Consider the following 20,341-nt stretch of genomic DNA (forward strand, 5'->3'; position numbering starts at 1 on the left):
CTATGCTCTCCCTCGCTCACTCTCTCAGATAAATAATCTTAAAAAAAAAAAAAAAAAAAAGGCCCAACCTGAATTTAGCTAGAAATCTACCAAGCCACTCTCAACACTCTGAATCAGCCCAAGATAAAAGATTATACACGTCTGGATCTCTACAGGGGCAGAGGACCACCAGTCAAGAGGTACAAAGGACAGAGTTGGGATTGCACAGGCGGATATTGGAGGATAAACAGAAGGGGGAGGAGCGACCAGAAGCGAGCCACTGGAAAGTAATACTCCAGTGCAAAAGCGCCCTGTGCTTGGGGACCAGCGACAGCTTGGAGACCAGCGGCTGCAAGACGGAAAGAGACTGATAACAGTGCTCAAACAGAACAAAGGGGGTTAAAGGACAAATGCTGGGACTGAGCAGCCACAGGCATGGACCTAACCCCATGGTCCTGGGACCGGCCACAGCTGCCACCCAACTGCAGCTGAGAGGGCCGGGGTGGACTTGAGTCAGTGGTTCCTAGGGCTGGTGGCTGCCACTGTTGCAGCTGCCTCCACCGCAAATACCCGCGCCCAAGAGGACCTGGCCTGGACCGGAACTCACCTGGACCAGGATTACTCATGGTTTTGGTGGCATGGGGGTACAGAAACAAGCGGGAGCCTGGGTCAACCACTGAGAGGATCGCTGGGGGTGCGCACCACCTATGGGAGGCTGTGGTTTTGGCAGCGCTTACAGAGGGGGTGTCTATGTTCTGGAGAATTCAGAGAGGAGCAGACTGTGCCTTCTGAGGCAGAGGTTGGGGTGCAGACAATTTACTTTGCTGACCCTCTGAAAAGGCGTGAAAAGTCGCTAGGGAACAAAAGTCCAAAAAACTTGTTTCTACGGAGCCCAGCCCCTTGATGGGGGAGGGCAGGGCAACTCCACCCAAGCAGGATCGACTTAAAAATAACAGGGCAGGCCCCTGCCCCAGAAGACAAGCTGAAAGAACAAGAGGACAACCATCCCAGGGTCCCCATAAAACTATAAAACCCCAACACCAGGGGAAAACAGTTTATTAAGCTCCTGGTGTTGCTTCATGGCCTGCATATTTCTTAGATATAACTTTTCTCTTTTTTAATTCTTTCTTTTTCTTGTTTTTTTTTTAACCTACTTATCATTTCAACTAGATGTTTAATATATTCTATAGTAACTTTTTAACTTGAACTTTTTTTTTAAAGTTTTTATTTATTTGACAGAGAGAGAGAGAGAGAGACAGCGAGAGAGGGAATACAAGTAGGGGAAGCGGGAGATGGAAAAACCGGCTTCCTGTGGAGCGGGGAGCCGGATGTGGGGCTTGATCCCAGGACCCAGGATCATGATCTGAGCCGAAGGCAGATGCTTAATGACTGAGCCACCCAGGCGCTCCTAAGTTGGAACTTTTCATCATTTCTTTTTTCTTTTTTTTTTTTTTTACATATATAGATATAAGCTTCAATGTACTCCTTTTTCCCTATTAATACTATCTTTATATATATACCAGTTTTAATTTCCCTGTATCTCTAGGAAGTAGAGTTCTCTAACAAAGACAACAAAATACACCCAAGAAGAACAGAAATACCCTTCTTCACCCCCCACTGAGGGATTATAGCCACCTTCCCATCAGCCCCACCTTTCATTCTGGGTATTTTTGGGGGGAGTTTTGCTTTTTGTTGGTCTTTTTGTTTTTGTACTTTATAAATCTTAGTCTGGGGTCTCATTTTGGCTGGTTTTTTGTTTTTTTTTTTTTTTTTTTTTTGGTGGTGAATTCCAATTGCTCTGAACCTTCTCAGGGTGCACCTTGCCTGTGTTGTGGTTGATATTTTCGGCTGTACATCCCCTCAACCTGAACTGAACAGAGTAACTAGGAGGAGAAACTCCCAACAAAGAAAAGACCAAGAGACAATGGCCTCTCCCGCAGATCTAATGGGTATGGATCCAAGCAAGATATCAGAGAGACTTCAGGGTAGCAGTTATGAAGACAATAGGCTGGAGAAAACTATCAATGGCAACATAGATTCGCTAAGGGCAGAAATGAGAGCGGATCTGGCAGAACTTAAAGATGCTATCAACGAGATACAATTTAATCTAGATACTCTAACAGGGTAAATGAGGCAGTAGAATGAATTAGCGATCTTGAAGACAAACTGATAGAAAAGGAGGAGCAGGAGGAGGCCTAGAACAAACAGCTTAAAATCCATGAAAACAGAATTAGAGAAATAAATGATGCCATGAAATCTTCCAACATCAGAATTATTGGGATCCCTGAGGGAGGTGGAGAGAGAGAGAAGACTAGAAGATACATTTGAGCAAATTGTAGCCGAGAGCTACCCTAATCTGGGGAATGGAACAAGCATTCATGGGTGCCTGGGTGGCTCAGTCGCTAAGCTCAGGGCACGATCCCATAAGCCAACTGTTAACCAAAATAACGAGACATATTGATAATAATATGTTAACAGTAGACCTCAACACTCCACTCTCAGTAATAGATCATCTAAACATAAAATCAACAAAAAAACAAGAACTTTGAATGACACATTGGACCCAGATGGACTCCACAGATACAGACAAGACATTCCACCCGAAAACAATAGAATACTCAGATTCTTTTTGAGCGCACATGGAACTTTCTCCAGAATAGTCCACATCCTGGGTCACAAATCGGGCCTCAACCGATACCAAAAGACTGAGATTATTCCCTGCATATTCTCAGACCACAATGCTTTGAAACTGGAACTCAACCACAAGAAGAAGTTTGGACGAAATTCAAACACTTGGAATTTGATCAACCAGGAAATCAAAGAAGAAAATAAACAATTCATGGAAACCAATGAGAACGAAGACACATCGATCCAAAACCTATAGGATATGACAAAAGTGGTCCTAAGGGGGAAATACATAGCCATCCAAGCCTCTCAAAAAATAAAAAAATCCTGAATACACAAACTATCCTTACACCTTAAAGATTTGGAGAACCAACAACAAATTAAACCTAACCCATGAACAAGAAGGGAAATACTTAAGATCAGAGCAGAGATCAATGAATTAGAAACCAGAAATACAGTAGAACACATTAATGAAACTAGAAGCTGGTTCTCTGAAAGAATTAATAAAATCGAAAAACCAGTGGCCAGACTTATTCAAAAGAAAGGACAAAGGACCCAAATTAATAAAATTATGAATGAAATGGGAGAGATCATGACTAACACCAAGGAAATAAATACAATTATTAACAATTATTATCAATAGCTATATGACAATAAATTAAACAACCTGGAAGAAATGGGTATATTCCTGGAAACCTATAAAATTCCAAGACTGAAACAGGAAGAAACTGACAACGTGAATAGACCAATAACCAGTAAGAAGATTGAATCAATGATCAAAAACCTCCCAAAAAAACAAGAGCTCAGGGCCTGATGGATTCCCTAGGGAATTCTACCAAACATTCAAAAAAGAAACAATACCAATTCTCCTCAAGGTGTTTCAAAAAATAGAAACAGAAGGAAAACTTCTAGACTCTATGAAGCCAGCATTACCTTGATCCCCAAACCAGGCAAAGACCCCACCAAAAAGGAGAATTTCAGACAAATATCCCTGATGAATATGGATGCCAAGATTCTCAACAAGATCCTAGCTAATAAGATCCAACAGTACCTTAAAAGGATTATCCACCACAACCGGGTGGGATTTATCCCTGGGATGCAAGGGTGGTTCAACATTTGCAGATCAATCAATGTGATAGAACACGTAAATAAGAGAAGAAACAATAACCACATGGTCCTCTCAATTGATGCGGAAGAAATATCTGACAAAATACAGCATCCTTTCCTGATTAAAACTCTTCAGATTATAGGGCTAGAGGGAACATTCCCCAATTTCATAAAATCCATCTATGAAAAACCCACAGCGGATATTGTTCTCAATGGAGAAAAGCTGAGAGCTTTTCCCTTGAGATTGGGAACACGACAAGGATGCCCACTCTCACCACTATTGTTCAACATAGTACTAGAAGTCCTAGCAACAGCAATCAGACAACAAAAAGAAATAAAAGGTATTAAAATTGGCAAAGAAGAAGTCAAACTTCTTTGCATATGAGAGGATACTTTATGTGGAAAACCTAAAAGACTCCACCCCCAAACTACTAGAACTCACACAGCAATTCAGTAATGTGGCAGGATACAAAATTGATGCACAGAAATCAGTTGCTTTCTTATACACTAACTATGTATAAGAGGTATACATATACAAAGGAGGTAAAGGATCTGTGTTCTAGAAACTACAGAACACTCATGAAAGAAATTGAAGACGACACAGAAAGATGGAAAAACATTCCTGCTCATGGATCAGAAGAATAAACATTGTTAATGTTAATTATAATAATGTTAATTATTATAATGTTAATGTTAATGCAATTCAGTAATGTGGCAGGATACAAAATTGATGCACAGAAATCAGTTGCTTTCTTATACACTAACTATGTATAAGAGGTATACATATACAAAGGAGGTAAAGGATCTGTGTTCTAGAAACTACAGAACACTCATGAAAGAAATTGAAGACGACACAGAAAGATGGAAAAACATTCCTGCTCATGGATCAGAAGAATAAACATTGTTAAAATGTCTATGCTGCCCCAAGCAATCTATACTTTCAATGCCATCCTAATCAAAATTCCACCAGCATTTTTCAAAGTGCTTGAACAAACAATCCTAAAGTTTGTATGGAACCAGAAAAGACCTTGAATTGCCAAGGAAACGTTGAGAAAGAAAAAAAAAAAGCTGGGGGCATCACGTTGCCTGATTTAAAGCTCTATTACAAAGCTGTGATCACCAAGACAGCATAGTACTGGCACAAAAACAGACACACAGGCCAGTGGAACAGAGTAGAGAGCCCAGAAATGGACCCTCAACTCTATGGTCAACTAATTTTCGACAAAGCAGGAAAGAATACCCAGTGGAGGAAAGAATCTCTTCAATAAACAGTGCTGGGAAAATGGGACAGCCACGTGCAGAAGAATGAGACTGGACCACTCTCTTATACCACACACAAAGACAGACTCGAAATGGTTGAAAGGCCTCCAGGTGAGACAGGAATCCATCAAAATCCTAGAGGAGAACACAGGCAGTAACCTTTCGACATTGGCCACAGCAACTTCTTTCAAGACATGTCTCCAAAGGCAACGGAAACAAAACGAGAAATGAACTTTTGGGACTTCATCAAGATCAAAAGCTTCTGCACAGCAAAGGAAATAGTCAACAAAACAAAGAGGCAACCCACGGAATGGGAGAAGATATTTGCAAATGACACTACAGACAAAGGGGTGATACCCAAGATCTACAAAGAACTTCTTAAACTCAACATCCAAAAAACAAATAAACAAGTCAAAAAATGGGCAGAAGACATGAACAGACACTTCTCCAAAGACGACATACAAATGGCTAACAGACACATGAAAAAATGTTCATCATCATTAGCCATCAGGGAGATTCAAATCCAAATCACACTGAGACATCACCTTACACCAGTTAGAACAGCAAAAATCAACAAGGCAACAAACAACAAATGTTAGAGAAGTTGTGGAGAAAGGGGAACCTTCTTACACTGCTGGTGGGAATGTAAGCTAGTGCAGTCACTTTGGAAAACAGTGTGGCGATTCCTCAAAAAATTAAAAACAGGGGCGCCTGGGTGGCTCAGTGGGTTAAAGCCTCTGCCTTCAGCTCAGGTCATGATCCCAGGGTCCTGGGATCGAGCCCTGAATCGGGCTCTCTGCTCAGCAAGGATCCTGCTTTCCCCTCTCTCTCTGCCTACTTGTGATCTCTGTCGAATAAATAAATAAAATCTTAAAAAAAAAAATTAAAAACAGAGCTACCCTATGACCTTGCAAGTATAGTACTGGGTATTTACCCCAAAGACAGAGATGTAGTGAAAAGAAGGGCCATATGCACCCCAGTGTTCACAGCAGCAATGTCCACAACAGCCAAAATGTGGAATGAGCCAAGATGCCCTTCAACAGATGAATGGATAAAGAAGACGTGGTCCATATACACAATGGAATATTACTCAGCCATCAGAAAGAATGAACACTCAACTTTTACATCAACATGGGTGGAACTGGAAGAGATTATGCTGAGTGAAATAAGTCAAGCAGAGAAACTCAATTATCAGATGGTTTCACTCATTTGTGCAACATAAGGAATAACACGGAGGACATTAGAAGGAAGGGAAAAATGAAGAGGAGAAAATCAGAGTGGGAGACTATCCATGAGACACTATGGATTCTGGCAAACAGGGTTTTAGAAGGGAGGGGGACTAAAGGGATGGGTGAGCCTGGTGATGGGTATTAAGGAGGGCACAGACTGCATGGAGCACTGGGTGTTATATGCAAACAATGAGTCATGGAACACTACACCAAAAATGAATGATGTACTGTATGGTGACTAACATAACAATAAAAACCCCCCACATATCTGACAAAGGGCTTGTGCTTAGAATATATAAAGAACTTTTATAACTCAGTAATAAGGGGGTAAACAACTCAATTTTTTAAAATGGACAAAAGATTCGAACAGATATTTGAAAACCACAATGAGATTCTATCAAGCACCTATCAGAATGACTAAAATTAAAAAGACTAACCAAACCAAGTATTGGTCACAATGTGGAATGATAGGAACATTGCTGGTAGAAGTGGAAAATGGTACAACCGCTTTGAAAACAGCCTGGCAGTTCCTTAAACTATTAAACACAGATCTCCCATATGATATACCCCTTCCACTACCAGGTATTTTCCCAAGAGAAATGAAAGCACATTTCCTCAAAAGACTTAAACATGAATGTTTATAGCAGCTTTATTCGTAATAGCCCCAAATCAGAAACAACCTTATTACATAACCTGTCCACAAGTGAATGAATAAATAAATTGAGCTTATATTCTCACCAGGTAGTACTACTAACAATAAGGGACCAGCTACTGATCCCTGCAACAGCCACAGAAAAATTTCACAAGAATTATGCTGAGTGATGGGGCACCTGGGTGGCTCAGTCGTTAAGCGTCTGCTTTCAGTTCAAGTCATGATCCCAGGGTCCTGGGATCGAGCCCCGCATCGGGCTCCCTGCACAGCGGAGAGTCTGCTTTCCCTCTCCAGCTCCCCCGGCTTGTGTTCCCTGTCTTAACATCTCTGTCATAAATAAATAAAATCTTAAAAAAAAAAAATTATGCTGAGTGAAATAAGCCAGACCAAAAAAGGAGTGCATACAGTAGGATTCCATTTACATAAAATTTGAAAAATGGCATTTAATTTATAGACAGAGAGCAGACTGGACTGGAGACAGGAGGTGGGGAGGAAGAGTGGGATGGAGGAAAGAATTACAAAGAGGCACCAGGAAACATCTGTGGGTGATATGTTCATTTTCATTTTGTAGATGGCTTCGCAGCTGTGCACGTGTCAGAAGTCATCGAACTGTTAGACTTTAAATACTGTACTTCAGTTACTCTTCAGTAAAGCCATAAAGAAGGAAAAAAAGTAGAATCGAGAGTCAAGCATCAAGATTCTGCAAAGTCCAGTACTTATGGGCAGAAGAAGAGAAACCACTAAAGGAGGAAGAGAAGAACTGATCACACACAGGATACGAAGCAAACTGTTACCCGAGAACCTATCTAAGAAAGTTTCAGGGAAATCGTAAACGGTGTATCTGAATGATACAGAAATTAGGAAAGTCAGTAACTAAGAAAAGACCAGTGGATTTAGCCTTAGAAGATATGTGTTAAAATACAAAGAGAAGGGGAAAAAAAAAATACAAAGGGAGGAGAAACGTCAAGGGTTAAGGAAATGAGAGGTCAATGAGTTGCAGCATAAGGACAACACTCATCAGAGAAATACTAAAACAGAAGAGAGAAAGCTGATGCAAGACAGAAGTTTTGCTCACTAGTTAGATGCTCGTTTCCTACTCGACGTCCACAATGTAAATGGACTTAGGTCTCACTGGCATCATAATCAAAGATACTGCATTATACTACTGCATCATTAAAATTTTTTTTCCAGGACCAAGGCACCTGGGTGGCTCAGTCAGTTAAGAGTCAGGCTCTTGGGGCGCCTGGGTGACTCAGTGGGTTAAAGCCTCTGCCTTCGGCTCAGGTCATGATCCCAGGGTCCTGGGATTAAGCCCCGCATCGGGCTCTCTGCTCAGTAGGGAGCCTGCTTCCCTTCCTCTCTCTCTGCCTACTTGTCATCTCTGTCTATCAAATAAATAAAATCTTTAAATTTAGAGTCTGACTCTTGATCTCAAATCAGGTCTCGATCTCAGCGTCATGAGTTCAAGCCCTGCGCTGGGCTCCATGCTGGGCATGGAGCCTATTAAAAAAGAAAAGAAAAAAAAATCAGGACCAATATAGTAGGATTATTTACAGGAAAATATTCCCTAGAACTTCCACACCTTTTCACCCTTTCACAGTTCAATACCTAAGAAATGACTGATGGGAGAGGATGCTCTGGTAACAACCCTGTTGAGTACTTGCTCCAGAATTTCTTGTCTGATCATCTCATGGATCTAAAAAGAACAGAACAGTCAGTAAAATATTTCATTTTATGGGATATTTATGGTGACCTTCAGCTTACAATTGCATCAACTCATGTTAGGCAGAATGAGGAACAGTTTGGATATGGGTAAAACTCGACTGTTTATTTCAAAGACAAACATACTGTGAATCATCTGGAAAGACAGAGGCACTCAATTCTACCCTTGTTCTGTGCTCAGAAGATTGATTAGCAGGGCCAACTACCATGTTTACTAGCCTGCAAGAGAGCGCACATGAAACTACTGCTGTGTGTTAGGTTCAGCATCAAAAAGGAATAATTCTACTAAGGTATCCATTACATGCCAAAACCCTGATTTCTGACAGTATGCCATGTATGACTTTCATCTTAAAATTTAAAAGCCCATGATAATTTCTGGAAATCCAAAAAATCTTTTCCAAACCCTTCCTCGGTTTCTAGAAGCACAACAGTCACCTTAAGAAAAAAAAAAAAAAAAGACCTGTTTCGAATTTTCACTAAAATTCTTACCTCAACTTGATTACTTTACAGTACAGATTAATTTCTTTCAGATCTCAGACTAACACTAGATTACTAGTAGTAAATTACATGCTTTACAGATGCCTTGACAAAGACATCTGTGTGAAACCAAAGAGAACCTCACTAGTTTAAAAAGAAAAAATTAATCTTAAAACAAAAAATATTAAAATCTCTTACTCTTTTAATCAGATTACTATTAAAAAAGGTCATTTGCATCATCTAACAGACAACTCTCAAGGACTATTATACACATTCACCTCATAGTTCTGAATCGGAATAGATTTACATTCAAATTAGCCTCCAAGTAACATCTTCAGCAGACACTTTTCGCGTGTAGCTACGTTAATTCAATGTCAAGAAAATGACGTAGAGGAATCATTAGCAAAGTTGTTTAGCCTCAGACAAAACCTAGCTCTTGTTTTAATTGAAAGTAAATGCATTTTTAAAAGCTGTTTCAGAAATTAAGATTGAGATGACGGTCATTATATGGTAATGAATTTAAAAACATAAGAACTATTTTGGTTTCTTCAGAAACAATGAACCAATAAGCATAATTCTTCAAGTTTGATGTTCTACAGTGACCTAAAAGATTATTTTTTGTATAATAGCATCCAAAAGCACCCGCCAAAACAGAAAATGATCAAAAATGATTTACTACTAGAGGAAGAAGAGAACATCATGAAAACCTAATTTATATTAAAACTTCTAATAAACAGAAAAAGGAGAAATTAAAATAAATAAAAACCTCATATAAATAAAGGATGAAAAAGCAAATAGTCCATCAAGCTGGATCTGTCATGTTTCATTTACTATTCCAACCTCTGTTCCTGGAAACTGCTACATACTCAAATTTCCTTGTCCTCTAAGCTCCCAAGCAAATGTCATGCCCTGTTTATAATACAATTTGACAGAATTACAGAATGGTTCCCAAACTGGAGACTCACCTTAAAAGTTTCCAGCAGGATATTGGCACCCAGTTTACATGCATGCTGGTTTGGTATTTTTGAAAGACCTGAGCTTGTTTCAATAGATTTTCCATCAAGAATCTTCTTTGGCCCATATGAATCCATTAAAATGAAGCCAAGTTCTACGAGGCCCTGAGTAACATGATCCCAACTATGAACACTGCAAGAAAACACAAAGCTTAGTTAAAAAGAATCTTACCTTTATGCTCATTGTCATGTTTACACATTTCCCAAATTTGACCTGGATCACCAATATTCTTCACATGAACCTTTTCTTTTCATGCACCCTTATCTGTCAGAATTCTGAATTCCTGTATTTCCACTGACAGAACACTGGCAAAATCCAAAAACTACAGAACATTCAAAATCACACAGATGAAACTAGAGTATCTCAATGTAGTGACCATTACACATTTCCATTCAAGATTGCAAGACTGGAAGCTAATTGTTGCTTCTTTTATTTCCCGAAGACACTAACAACACTTATATTCTATACACACAAGTTTGCCTCCCTCCCCAGAATGAGTTTCTTTGTGGTAGAGACAACCTTGTAGTCATATTTTTACCCATACAGCCTCGCATAAGACTAACATTTAGAAGGCACACAGTAAATGTTCATAGCAGGAATATTAATATTCATATTTATGGGACGAAGCAATTCATGATCTGGTTTCAAAAGCATGAGCCAAACCTACAAATAACCTTTCGCAAAGCAGTAGAATCCTTGGTGATTTTATACCATTTAATGTTACCCATGGTAGAGGAAATGATATGCTTATAGTAACCTCTGTATCATTTTATCTACCTGCTAAATAGCAACAAATGCTAATACAGCATTAAAGAACAAAGGAGACAGCTGTGAACAGATTCTCACAACATTTCAACAGATTTTAATAATATTCACACTTTGGAGATCTGGGATCAAGATAATAGGCTGAGCACATGCTCATTCTTCTCCCCACCCCCACTGAAAATCTCCTGTTAACTGGGAGAGTAAATAAAACCTGGAAGTTGAACTGGTTGTCAAGAGATTTTTTCCTCATACATTAATATTTTGTACCTCCAAATACCTGCAGGTAAACACAAAGTGTATCAACAGAACCGAGCACAGCAAAGCACAGAGGACTACAGTACAACTGTTTATGATGCCCCTTAGCCTGTTTTGTTTTGTTTGCTTTTTAAGATTTTATTTATTTATTTGAGAGCGAGGGTGGGTGGAGAGAGAGAGAGAGAGAGAGAGAGAAAGCACACAAGCCAGAGGAGAGGCGCATGGAGGAGAAGCAGACTTCCTGCTCAGCGGGGAGCCTGACCCAGGGCTCAGTCCCAGGACCCCTGGATCATGACCCAAGCCGAAGGCAGACGCTTAACCAACTGAGCCACCCAAGCACCCCAACCTGTCTTCTTCCTTTTGGTTTAGGCTACACGCAAGCTGATATCTTTGAAGTATTGACTGTGTGGTTCTCCCCGATATTTGTGCATTTGGTTCTAGTCTCCAGCATTCAGCTTCAGTACGCCCTTACTGTGCCCTTCCAGGTTACCACAACTCGTTTAAGGTGAAGTCCCATATTGACTGTAGCAGAACTTTTACGTTAAGAACATGAGGGAGGGGCGCCCGGGTGGCCCAGTCAGTTAAGATTCCAGCTCTTGGTTTTGGTTCAGGTAGTGATCTCAGCCTGAGTCAAGCTCTACACTCAGTGTGGGGTCTTCTTAACACTTTCTGCCTCTCAAAGCAAAACTGAACAACAACAAAAGACTTTCTCTCTCTTTCCCTTCACATGCTCTCTAAAATAAATAAATCTTAAAAAAAAAATATATATATATATATGTATATGTGAAAGGAATACATCAAATGTCACTTTTTCTTATGGCTGAGTGGTATTTTAGTGTATGTATATATATCATATCTTCTTTATCCACTCATCTACTGATGGACACTTGGGTTGCTTTCATATCTTGGCTATGGAGAAACAGATAAAGGGGATTAAGAAGAAATTCCAGTTATAAAATAAGTAAGTCACAGAGATGGAAAGAACAGCACAGGGAATAATCTGTAATAATAATAAAATTGTATGGTGACAGATGGTGAATACACTTACGGTGATCACTGAACAATGTACAGAATTGTTCAATCAATATGCTGTACACCTGAAACTAAGAGGATACTGTATGTTGATTATACTTAAAAAAACACATTGGCTATTAGCTAGACCTACTGTGGTGATCATTTTAAGATAAAACATTGAATCATTACATTGTACACCTAAAACTAATATAATCCTATATGTCAGTTATATCTCAATTAAAGAAAACCTTAGTGCTCTGGTTATAATGTCAAACATAAGTCTGCTCAGCCCTATCTTCCCCACAATTACTGTCATTTTTAGAGTGTTAATTTTAAGAAACAGAAGGTTTTTCAGGAATATACTGTGTTACAGCAAAAATGGGAAAAATCAACTCTACTAAATTAACTCTACACACTAACAGGAAGTCTAACTAAATACAATAAAATACCATTAAAATGTGGTATGTGGGATCCAAAAATTTAATCACATACAACATAAAATTATTTAGAGGTTAACTGACTAGGGAAAGCACGTGTAACTAACCAGGTGATGATTTTAGGGAGTCTAGTAATATTCTCCAAATCCCTCCCCACTGAGGTTTGATCCTACCTGGTGGATCCTACCTAATTTTAGACGGAGACAGAACTCCAGGTCCTGTGGCTGACTGGGACTTCCAGAAGGACAGCTTTCCAGGAATTTCCTGGGTAGATAACATGCCTGTATCTTTAGCCCAAACTGAAGAGACTGGGTTGGGAAAATATAGGAGATACAACTATAAACCTCAGGAAAAAGAATAACCAGATACAGAGAAGATAAAGGAGCTTTAAAGCCTATCAATGGGTAAATCACTCAGAAAGAAAGATTCTAGTCTGAAATTTGCCTTATGTGTCAACCTCACGTAAACTCAATCTAAATCAGAATTCCAGGACATGGAATGAGATTTACCTCAAATTATGGCTTAAATTATAAAGTTTTAAAACATTATAAAACATTATAAAAATTAAAAACATTTAATCCACAAAGCAAACATGACACAGTAAAGACGGTTACAACAGCTAATGTGTATCCTGAATTAAAATAAAGACCAGGGACACGTGGGTGGCTCAGTCGGTTGGGCCGCTGCCATCGGCTCGGGTCATGATCCCAGGGTCCTGCGATTGAGTCCCGTATCAGGCTCCTTGCTCAGCAGGGAGACTACTTCTCTCTCTGCCTCTGCCTGCCACTCTGCCTGCTTGTGCGTGCTCTCTCTCTCTGACAAACAAATAAATAAAATCTTTAAAAAAAAAAAAGTAGAAAAATAAAATAAAGACCAGTGTGGTTACCAATCTTTTCAGTCTGGTTTAAAATGAGTTTGTGTAGGGGCGCCTGGGTAGCTCAGTCAGTTGAGCATCTGCCTTCAGCTCAGGTCATGATCTCAGGGTCCTGGGATCAAGTCCAGCATTGGGCTCCCCGCTTGGCATGGAATCTGCTCCTCCCCCTCTCATGCTCTCTCTCAAATAAATAAATAAAATCTTCAAAAAATAAATAAAATAAAATGGATTGGTATAAAACTGCTAATTCAGTTTTATCCATCGGTCCTAAACTTCAACAGTTAAAGTAAATAAAACTTTTAATGTTTTTTTACTCACCTAAAAAGCCAACGAAGACTAAGGCCAAGAAAGAGGTATAATATCATGACAGAATCAAAGGCAGCCACTTTAGTTTGTATTCTTACTATCAAGGTGGCCAAGAAATCAAGCTTAGGATTTGAGGATTTTTTGATATAAGAAAACCTCGCTAGAACAATGTCAAGGGATTAAACATCGATATGTGAAGTCAACAGCCACAGCCCTCAATTTTCTCTGATGAGCCCCAAGTATGGCATCACATTGCATTTACCAACAGTAAATACCTTATGATCCTACTGGGGTTTGGTTCATGAACTCACCTATTCTTTACGACTTCCAAGATCATGGTTGAAACACAGGACCTATGAGGGACTAGATTCTGAAGAAATTTTGAGCTTTGGAGAAGCTGACGATCCTTAAAGCTTTTTACGACTAAAGCTTTTAAAAGGTCAAATACCTAATATAATGAAAGAAACGGGAAAATGAGGCAAAAAATGACTGCCCATGCAACAGGATCTTAACTCTATTAACTATTCCTACTTGCTACCATACACTTGCTTTCCTAAGATAGCTGTTTTACTAGATGAGTATGATACAAAAATTTGGCTCTAGAGCCCTAGACTGAAGCCCTGCGTCCGGCTCCCTGCTCAGTGGGGAGCCTGCTTCTCCCTCTTGCCCCTCTCCCTGCTTGTGCTTTTTCTCATTCTTGCTCTCAAATAAATAAAATCTTAAAAAAAAAAAGAAAAAAAGATTCACTCACTCTCCCTACCCTTCACTCTCTCCCTCTCTATAGAAAAAATAGAGAGCGAAAGGAAAAGGGGTAAAATCCATATTAATATTACCCACAATCAGGGAACACATATGAGAAAAAAGGGTATAGGATTTTATATTTCGATCCTTGCAACTACATTGCTCTCATTAATTTCAACTCAATCAGGGATAATTTCTTAAAAAACTGCAACATAATAAACTGCCGGTGAATTCCCAACTAAACTTCCCATTTTCCACCTGACTGTGTAGTATGTTTCCACTCTTCTTCCCACTCACTACCTGGCTTACCACACCATAGGGAGGTAAAGGCATACACCAAGTACCTGAACAAGTCTCCGGGCAGCCCCCAGAAAACGGCGCGGGCCTACATGCCTCACAGAGGGATTCCCCCACTAGCAGAACCGGCTAAGAAAGGGCTCTTGTGCTCCTTATCAACTACAGAAGGAACCAAAAAGTCATTAATCAATACCTGTTCCTCAAATCTTTGTATTCTTGTTACAGAGAGCAGGAGGGCAATGCTGAAGGGACATATGTTATTACTGAAATCTTGCTGTCCGGCCTACAGAGAAACCAAAAAGGAGTCATTATTTACATTTTAAAAGCATAACATAGCCTATTGAAGACAGGTCTTTAAATGGATCAGAAATCTAAACTTCAGACCTAAAACTATAAAGCTTTCAAAACAAAACATATTGGAAAATCTTTAAAACCTTGGATTAGGCAAAATTAGATATAATACCAAAATCATAATTTATTTAAAAAGGAATTGATACATTGGACCTCATAAAAATTCAAACATTTGTGTTTCAAAAGATATCATTAAGAAGATAGAAAGATGAGGCACAGACTGGAAGAAATACTTACTAATTAGCTACATGATAAAGGACTTACACTCAGAATATAGAGAATTCCTAAAACTCAATAAGATATGCAATCAAAAAATGGGAGAAAGATTTAAAGAGACATTTCTCCAGAGAAGATATCAGAACAGCTAATCAGCACGTGAAAAAGTGCTCAATTAGCAGTCATTAAGGGACTGCAAAGCAAAACCTCAGTGAGATACCGGTTCATACACACTGTAACAGCTATGATAAAAAAGACAGTAACAATGTCGGCAGAGACGCAGATAAATAGGAATCCTCCTACAGTGCTGGTGGGAATGTAAAACGACATAGCCACTTTGGTGAAAATGAAATAGACAGTTATCACATAACCCACAAATTCCACTTCTAGGTGTCTATCCAAGAGAAGTGAAACATATGTCCACACAAAGACCTACACGTGAATGTTTACAAGAGCATTATTCATAATAGCCCAGAAGTGGAAACAATTCAAATGTCCATCAACTGGTGAACAGCTAAACCAATCTGATAGATCCACACAGTGGAATACATTTAAACAAGAAGAAAGAATGAAATACTGACAGAGGCTACAACACATGGATAGCTTTGAAAACATCATGCTAAAATGAAAGAAGTCATACACAAGAGATCATGTATTGTATAATTCCCTTTACAGGAACTGTCTAGCAGAGGTCAATCTATGGAGACCGTAGATCAGTGGTGGCCTGGGAATGTGAATTCACTATAAGTAGGCAAGAGGGATTTTACAGGGTGATGAAAATGTTCTAAACCTGGGTTATGGTGATGGTTGCATAAGGAGGTAAACTTATGAAAAATCAATGAATTGTAAACTTAAAATGGATAAATTGTATGTCACGTAAATTTTATCTCAGAAGGACAAGCATCATATGATTTCACTCATGTGGAATTTAAGAAACAGAACAGATGAACTATAAGGGGAGGGAAGGAAAAATAAAATAAGATGAAAATAGGGAGGCAAACCATAAGAGACTCTTAACTCTAGGAAACAAACGGTTGTTTGGGGGAAGGTGGGGGGGATGGGGTAACTGGGTGATGGGCATTAAGGAGGGCACAGGATATGAGCACTGGGTGTCATATGCAACTGATGAATTACAAAATTCTACCTCTGAAAATATACTATATGCTAGCTAAACTGAATTTAACTAAGAAAATACCTCAGTAAAGTTCAAAAAATTGGTCTTTGAGGCCTAAAAGAAATGATACCCAAAAGACAATAAACCCAAAAAACCAACAAAAGTAATACAATGGAGTAGATCAAGAAATACAAAACTGGTGGGGTGCCTAGGTGTCTCAGTCGGTTAAGCGTCTGCCTTCAGCTCAGGTCTGGGATCAAGCCTGCATCAGGCTCTCCGCTTAGCAGGGAGTCGGCTTCTCCGCCACACCTCCCCCTCCATCTCCACCCCACTGCTCCCCCCACCAAGGCTTGCCCATGCGTGTGCTCTCTCTTTCTGAAATAAATAAAATCTTTTAAAAAAAGACAAAACTGGTTCTTTGAAAAGATCAATAATGCGGTTACCGTAAAACTAAATACAAATTAGAATGAACATATACAGAGAAGATAAAGAAGCTTTAAAGTCTAGCTCCATATCATTGTCTTTAAATATCCTTTCCTACAAAAGGGACCCAGGGCTCCTTGGAGAAACAGGTGATAGCCATATGAATAGGGAAACCAAGTACAAGGAGAGCCTTGGAGAGCAGTGCTCAAAGGGTCATGTCAGAAGGACACAGAAGCCAACTCAAGGATCCACCTGGCCAAATATGGGTCTCATCTGGAGTAATGAATAATGAATACAAGGAACTAAAAAAGGTTAGTGGGTGCATAACAGATAAGGGGGGCAAGACTTTTTTCATGGGAAGAAAGCCAGCTAATAATGTAGAAAGAATAAGAGACTTGGAAATTTTTTATTTTAATTCTACCATTTTGCAACTCCCCATATAATTACTGATTAACATTAACAATAGGCAGCAGATGGGAAAATGAAAACCACTGTGTGAGAGGTTGCTAAGGAAAAGGATTTTCACGTGACCTAAATTATAAGCCCACAGATCACTTTCTAATCACAAAAGGAATCCTAGATCTTTGCAAATGAAGAAAACCGATGGTCACTGTCTTAACCAAAAGATGAAACAGGAAAAAACAGGTCCTTTACCTGTACACTTTATATTCTTTAAGAATTCAAAACACTTTCAATTTTATTCTTACTACCTCACACATATGTAATGATGAATGACTTAGTTTCACCAAACTCCATAATAAACTACTAGAAATAGGCACTCTCCCAATTCTTAAATGGAGAAACAGAGGTCAAGGTTGAAGCTCACCTAGGACAATGATGTAGTTAGGACTTAATGTTAAGTTTCCTGCTGAACAGTCCTCATCTTTCTTTTTCTTTTTCTTTTTAAATACTCAAACATTTAAGCACGGTGTTAAAATGGAACTTGCTTAAGAATGTGGTGAAGTATATTTTCTACTTTCAAAGTAAAAGGCATCCTCTAGATTTAGGGCCACTATACAAAGCTTCTACTCATCTCCTGTCATTAATGGGCATCAAAGAGGCCAAAGTTTACACATCCCTGTTTCATAAAGAGCTCCTGGGTCACCGAAGGAGTCTGCAGCTACCTTTAGGTATTTCAGGAGTTCTCTGCCTAGTTCACAGTCCAGTTTGATGGCAAACACAATGTGTAGAATGATGGTGCCTTCCACATGACGCAGTTCACCTGATGGCACGGTAACAAGATCCAACAGCCTGAAAGATTCAACAGAAAGGTATGAGCTACAGTTTAAGCAAGAGACAAGAGTGCAGATACTCTGATGAACTCAAGCTGAACTCATACCATCACTGGAGGCAGGAAGTGTAAAATCTACTGCCTCATTCCTAGCTTCTTTATAACAAAACTTCCTGAAAACATAATTGTCTATTATCATTAATTCCACTTCTTTACCTGTTCTCCATTAAATCCAATTCAACCAGGCTCTGTCCCCTCTCCACCCACTTCCCTCAATGCCATTTGACTATTCTTGCAAGGGTTACAATGACCTCTATGTTGCCAAAACCTATAATCAAGTCCCACCTTAATTAATACCCCCGCAGATATGACACAACTGACCACTTCTTACTTGAAACACTCTCTTCTCTTCTGGGGCACTGTCACTGAATTCTTCTCCAATTTTTTTTCTTTTCCTGGCTGGCTCATCCTCCCTTTAAATGGTGGAATGACTCTATGCTCAGTCATGGGTTTTCTTCGCAATTTCCCTAGGACTCCCTATCCAGTCCCATGGTTTTAGTCCTTTCCAATCTCTTATCTCTAGACTGTCTGCTTAATACCTCCATATGGGATGCTAATATACATCTCAAACTTAACATGGTTAAAACTAAGCTTATTTTGTCCTACACCTGCTTTTCCATCAGTCTTTCCTAACTCAGTATATAAGATCACCTTCTAATCAACTGCTCAAGCCACATAACAAAAAGTCACTGCAGCCATGGGTTGAAATCTCAGCTCCACTGCTGTATCATCTTGGGATATTCCTTCATTTCTCCATGGCTGTTTCCGCATGCAGAAAGTAGAGGCAAAATAGGGCTGTTGTGAGGTTTAAGTGCTTAGAACAGCACCTGGCACAGGTAAACACTCTACAAATATTTGCATTAGGAAAAATCTTTTTCAGGGACACCTGGGTGGCTCAGTTGGTTAAGCGGCTGCCTTCGGCTCAGGTCATGATCCCAGGGTCCTGGGATCAAGCCTTGCATCGGGCTCCCTGCTCAGAGGGGTGTCTGCTTCTCCCTCTCCCTCTGTGGCTCCCCCTGCTTGTGCTCACTCTGTCAAATAAATAAGTAAAATCTTAAAAAAAAAAAAAAAAAAAAATCTTCTTCAGACATGCCAAGCTGTGTCCCGCATTCATACTAACTATTCCATGAGCTGAGTATGTTCTTTTCTCTGATCTACATAACGTGGCTCTTATCATTCAGGCTTCACTTAAAGTAACACCCTCTTCAAGAGGTTTTTCTTGACCACCACTCTATAGTAGCTACATTGTCACTATCACGTCATCCATTTGAGTAATCTGTATAGCACTTTCTAGTATTTTTCTTATTTATTTCCTGTTCTCTTCTCACCAATATTTAAATTCTTTGAAAGCAGGGACCTTGTCTGACTGCTTCAACACTACAGTCCCAGGGCTAAATAGTTCCTGGCACAGAGTTGACACTTCATAAACAGCTTATAAACTTGCAACTACCACAACAACTACCACTGTTCTCCTGGAGAGCTGTAAATAAGGTAGGTGAGGAGGCTGGCTGCTTTAGGACTGAGCAGCTCAGAGAGGACTAGGGAGGTTCTGTGCTAAGGTGAAGGTAGGGACTGAAAGGTTAAATAAGAGGAAGTCAAACACATAAAAGAAGACGCATCTGTCAAAATGACTTTATTTCTGTACTGTATTACTCACTCATCACCACTCTGTTCCTCACTGTGTCGCTTATCTAGCTCATTGAAGAAAGCTATGATTCCTTCCAAAGCCCTCCTTCTGCTTCCCTGAAAAAATACAAAAAAGGTAAGGTCTCCCCATAAAGAGCAAGGTCACCAAGTTGAACTTAAACTACTTTTCAGCTTAGAGGATTCTCAAATATGAACCTAAATAGGTAAATTACAACCTAAAGTCACACTAAGGATTCACAGAACACTCTTTCAAGTTGAGATTCGGTTTGAAATGCATCTTAGTGTCAGACTTAAGGGGCCAACAGTCCACACTTTCTTGAGATCTTTATCTCTTCTGCTAACACACACACACACACACACAATGCGGGAATACAAGAGACATGCATATTTTCATTGGCCGAGGAGCATGACCCCTTTACCCATCATATCATCAGACACGAAATGAAAGCATCTATGCCCTAGTATGTAAATCAAGAGTATGGATAAGCTGAATGGCCCTAACCAATCATTCCACTAGAGTTAAATATATATATACATATATACAC

At 39.5% G+C, this 20,341-nt stretch overlaps 1 protein-coding gene across 1 annotated transcript in view; it reads right to left on the bottom strand.

Annotated features, from left to right (window-relative positions):
- Positions 1-20,341, bottom strand: part of FANCI (FA complementation group I) — an 82,087-nt gene that overhangs the window by 41,052 nt on the left and 20,694 nt on the right. Inside the window, exons 9-14 of the mRNA XM_080808080.1 lie at positions 19,807-19,892; positions 17,983-18,109; positions 14,948-15,037; positions 14,028-14,164; positions 10,017-10,197; positions 8,461-8,548 (exon numbers count right to left, since the gene is read on the bottom strand). Coding sequence (XP_080664206.1) covers positions 8,461-8,548; positions 10,017-10,197; positions 14,028-14,164; positions 14,948-15,037; positions 17,983-18,109; positions 19,807-19,892 — 709 coding nt within the window. The remainder of the gene's footprint in view (positions 1-8,460; positions 8,549-10,016; positions 10,198-14,027; positions 14,165-14,947; positions 15,038-17,982; positions 18,110-19,806; positions 19,893-20,341) is intronic.

This window comes from Martes martes, assembly GCF_963455335.1.
Source record: "Martes martes genome assembly, chromosome: 7".
Lineage (NCBI taxonomy): Eukaryota > Metazoa > Chordata > Mammalia > Carnivora > Mustelidae > Martes > Martes martes.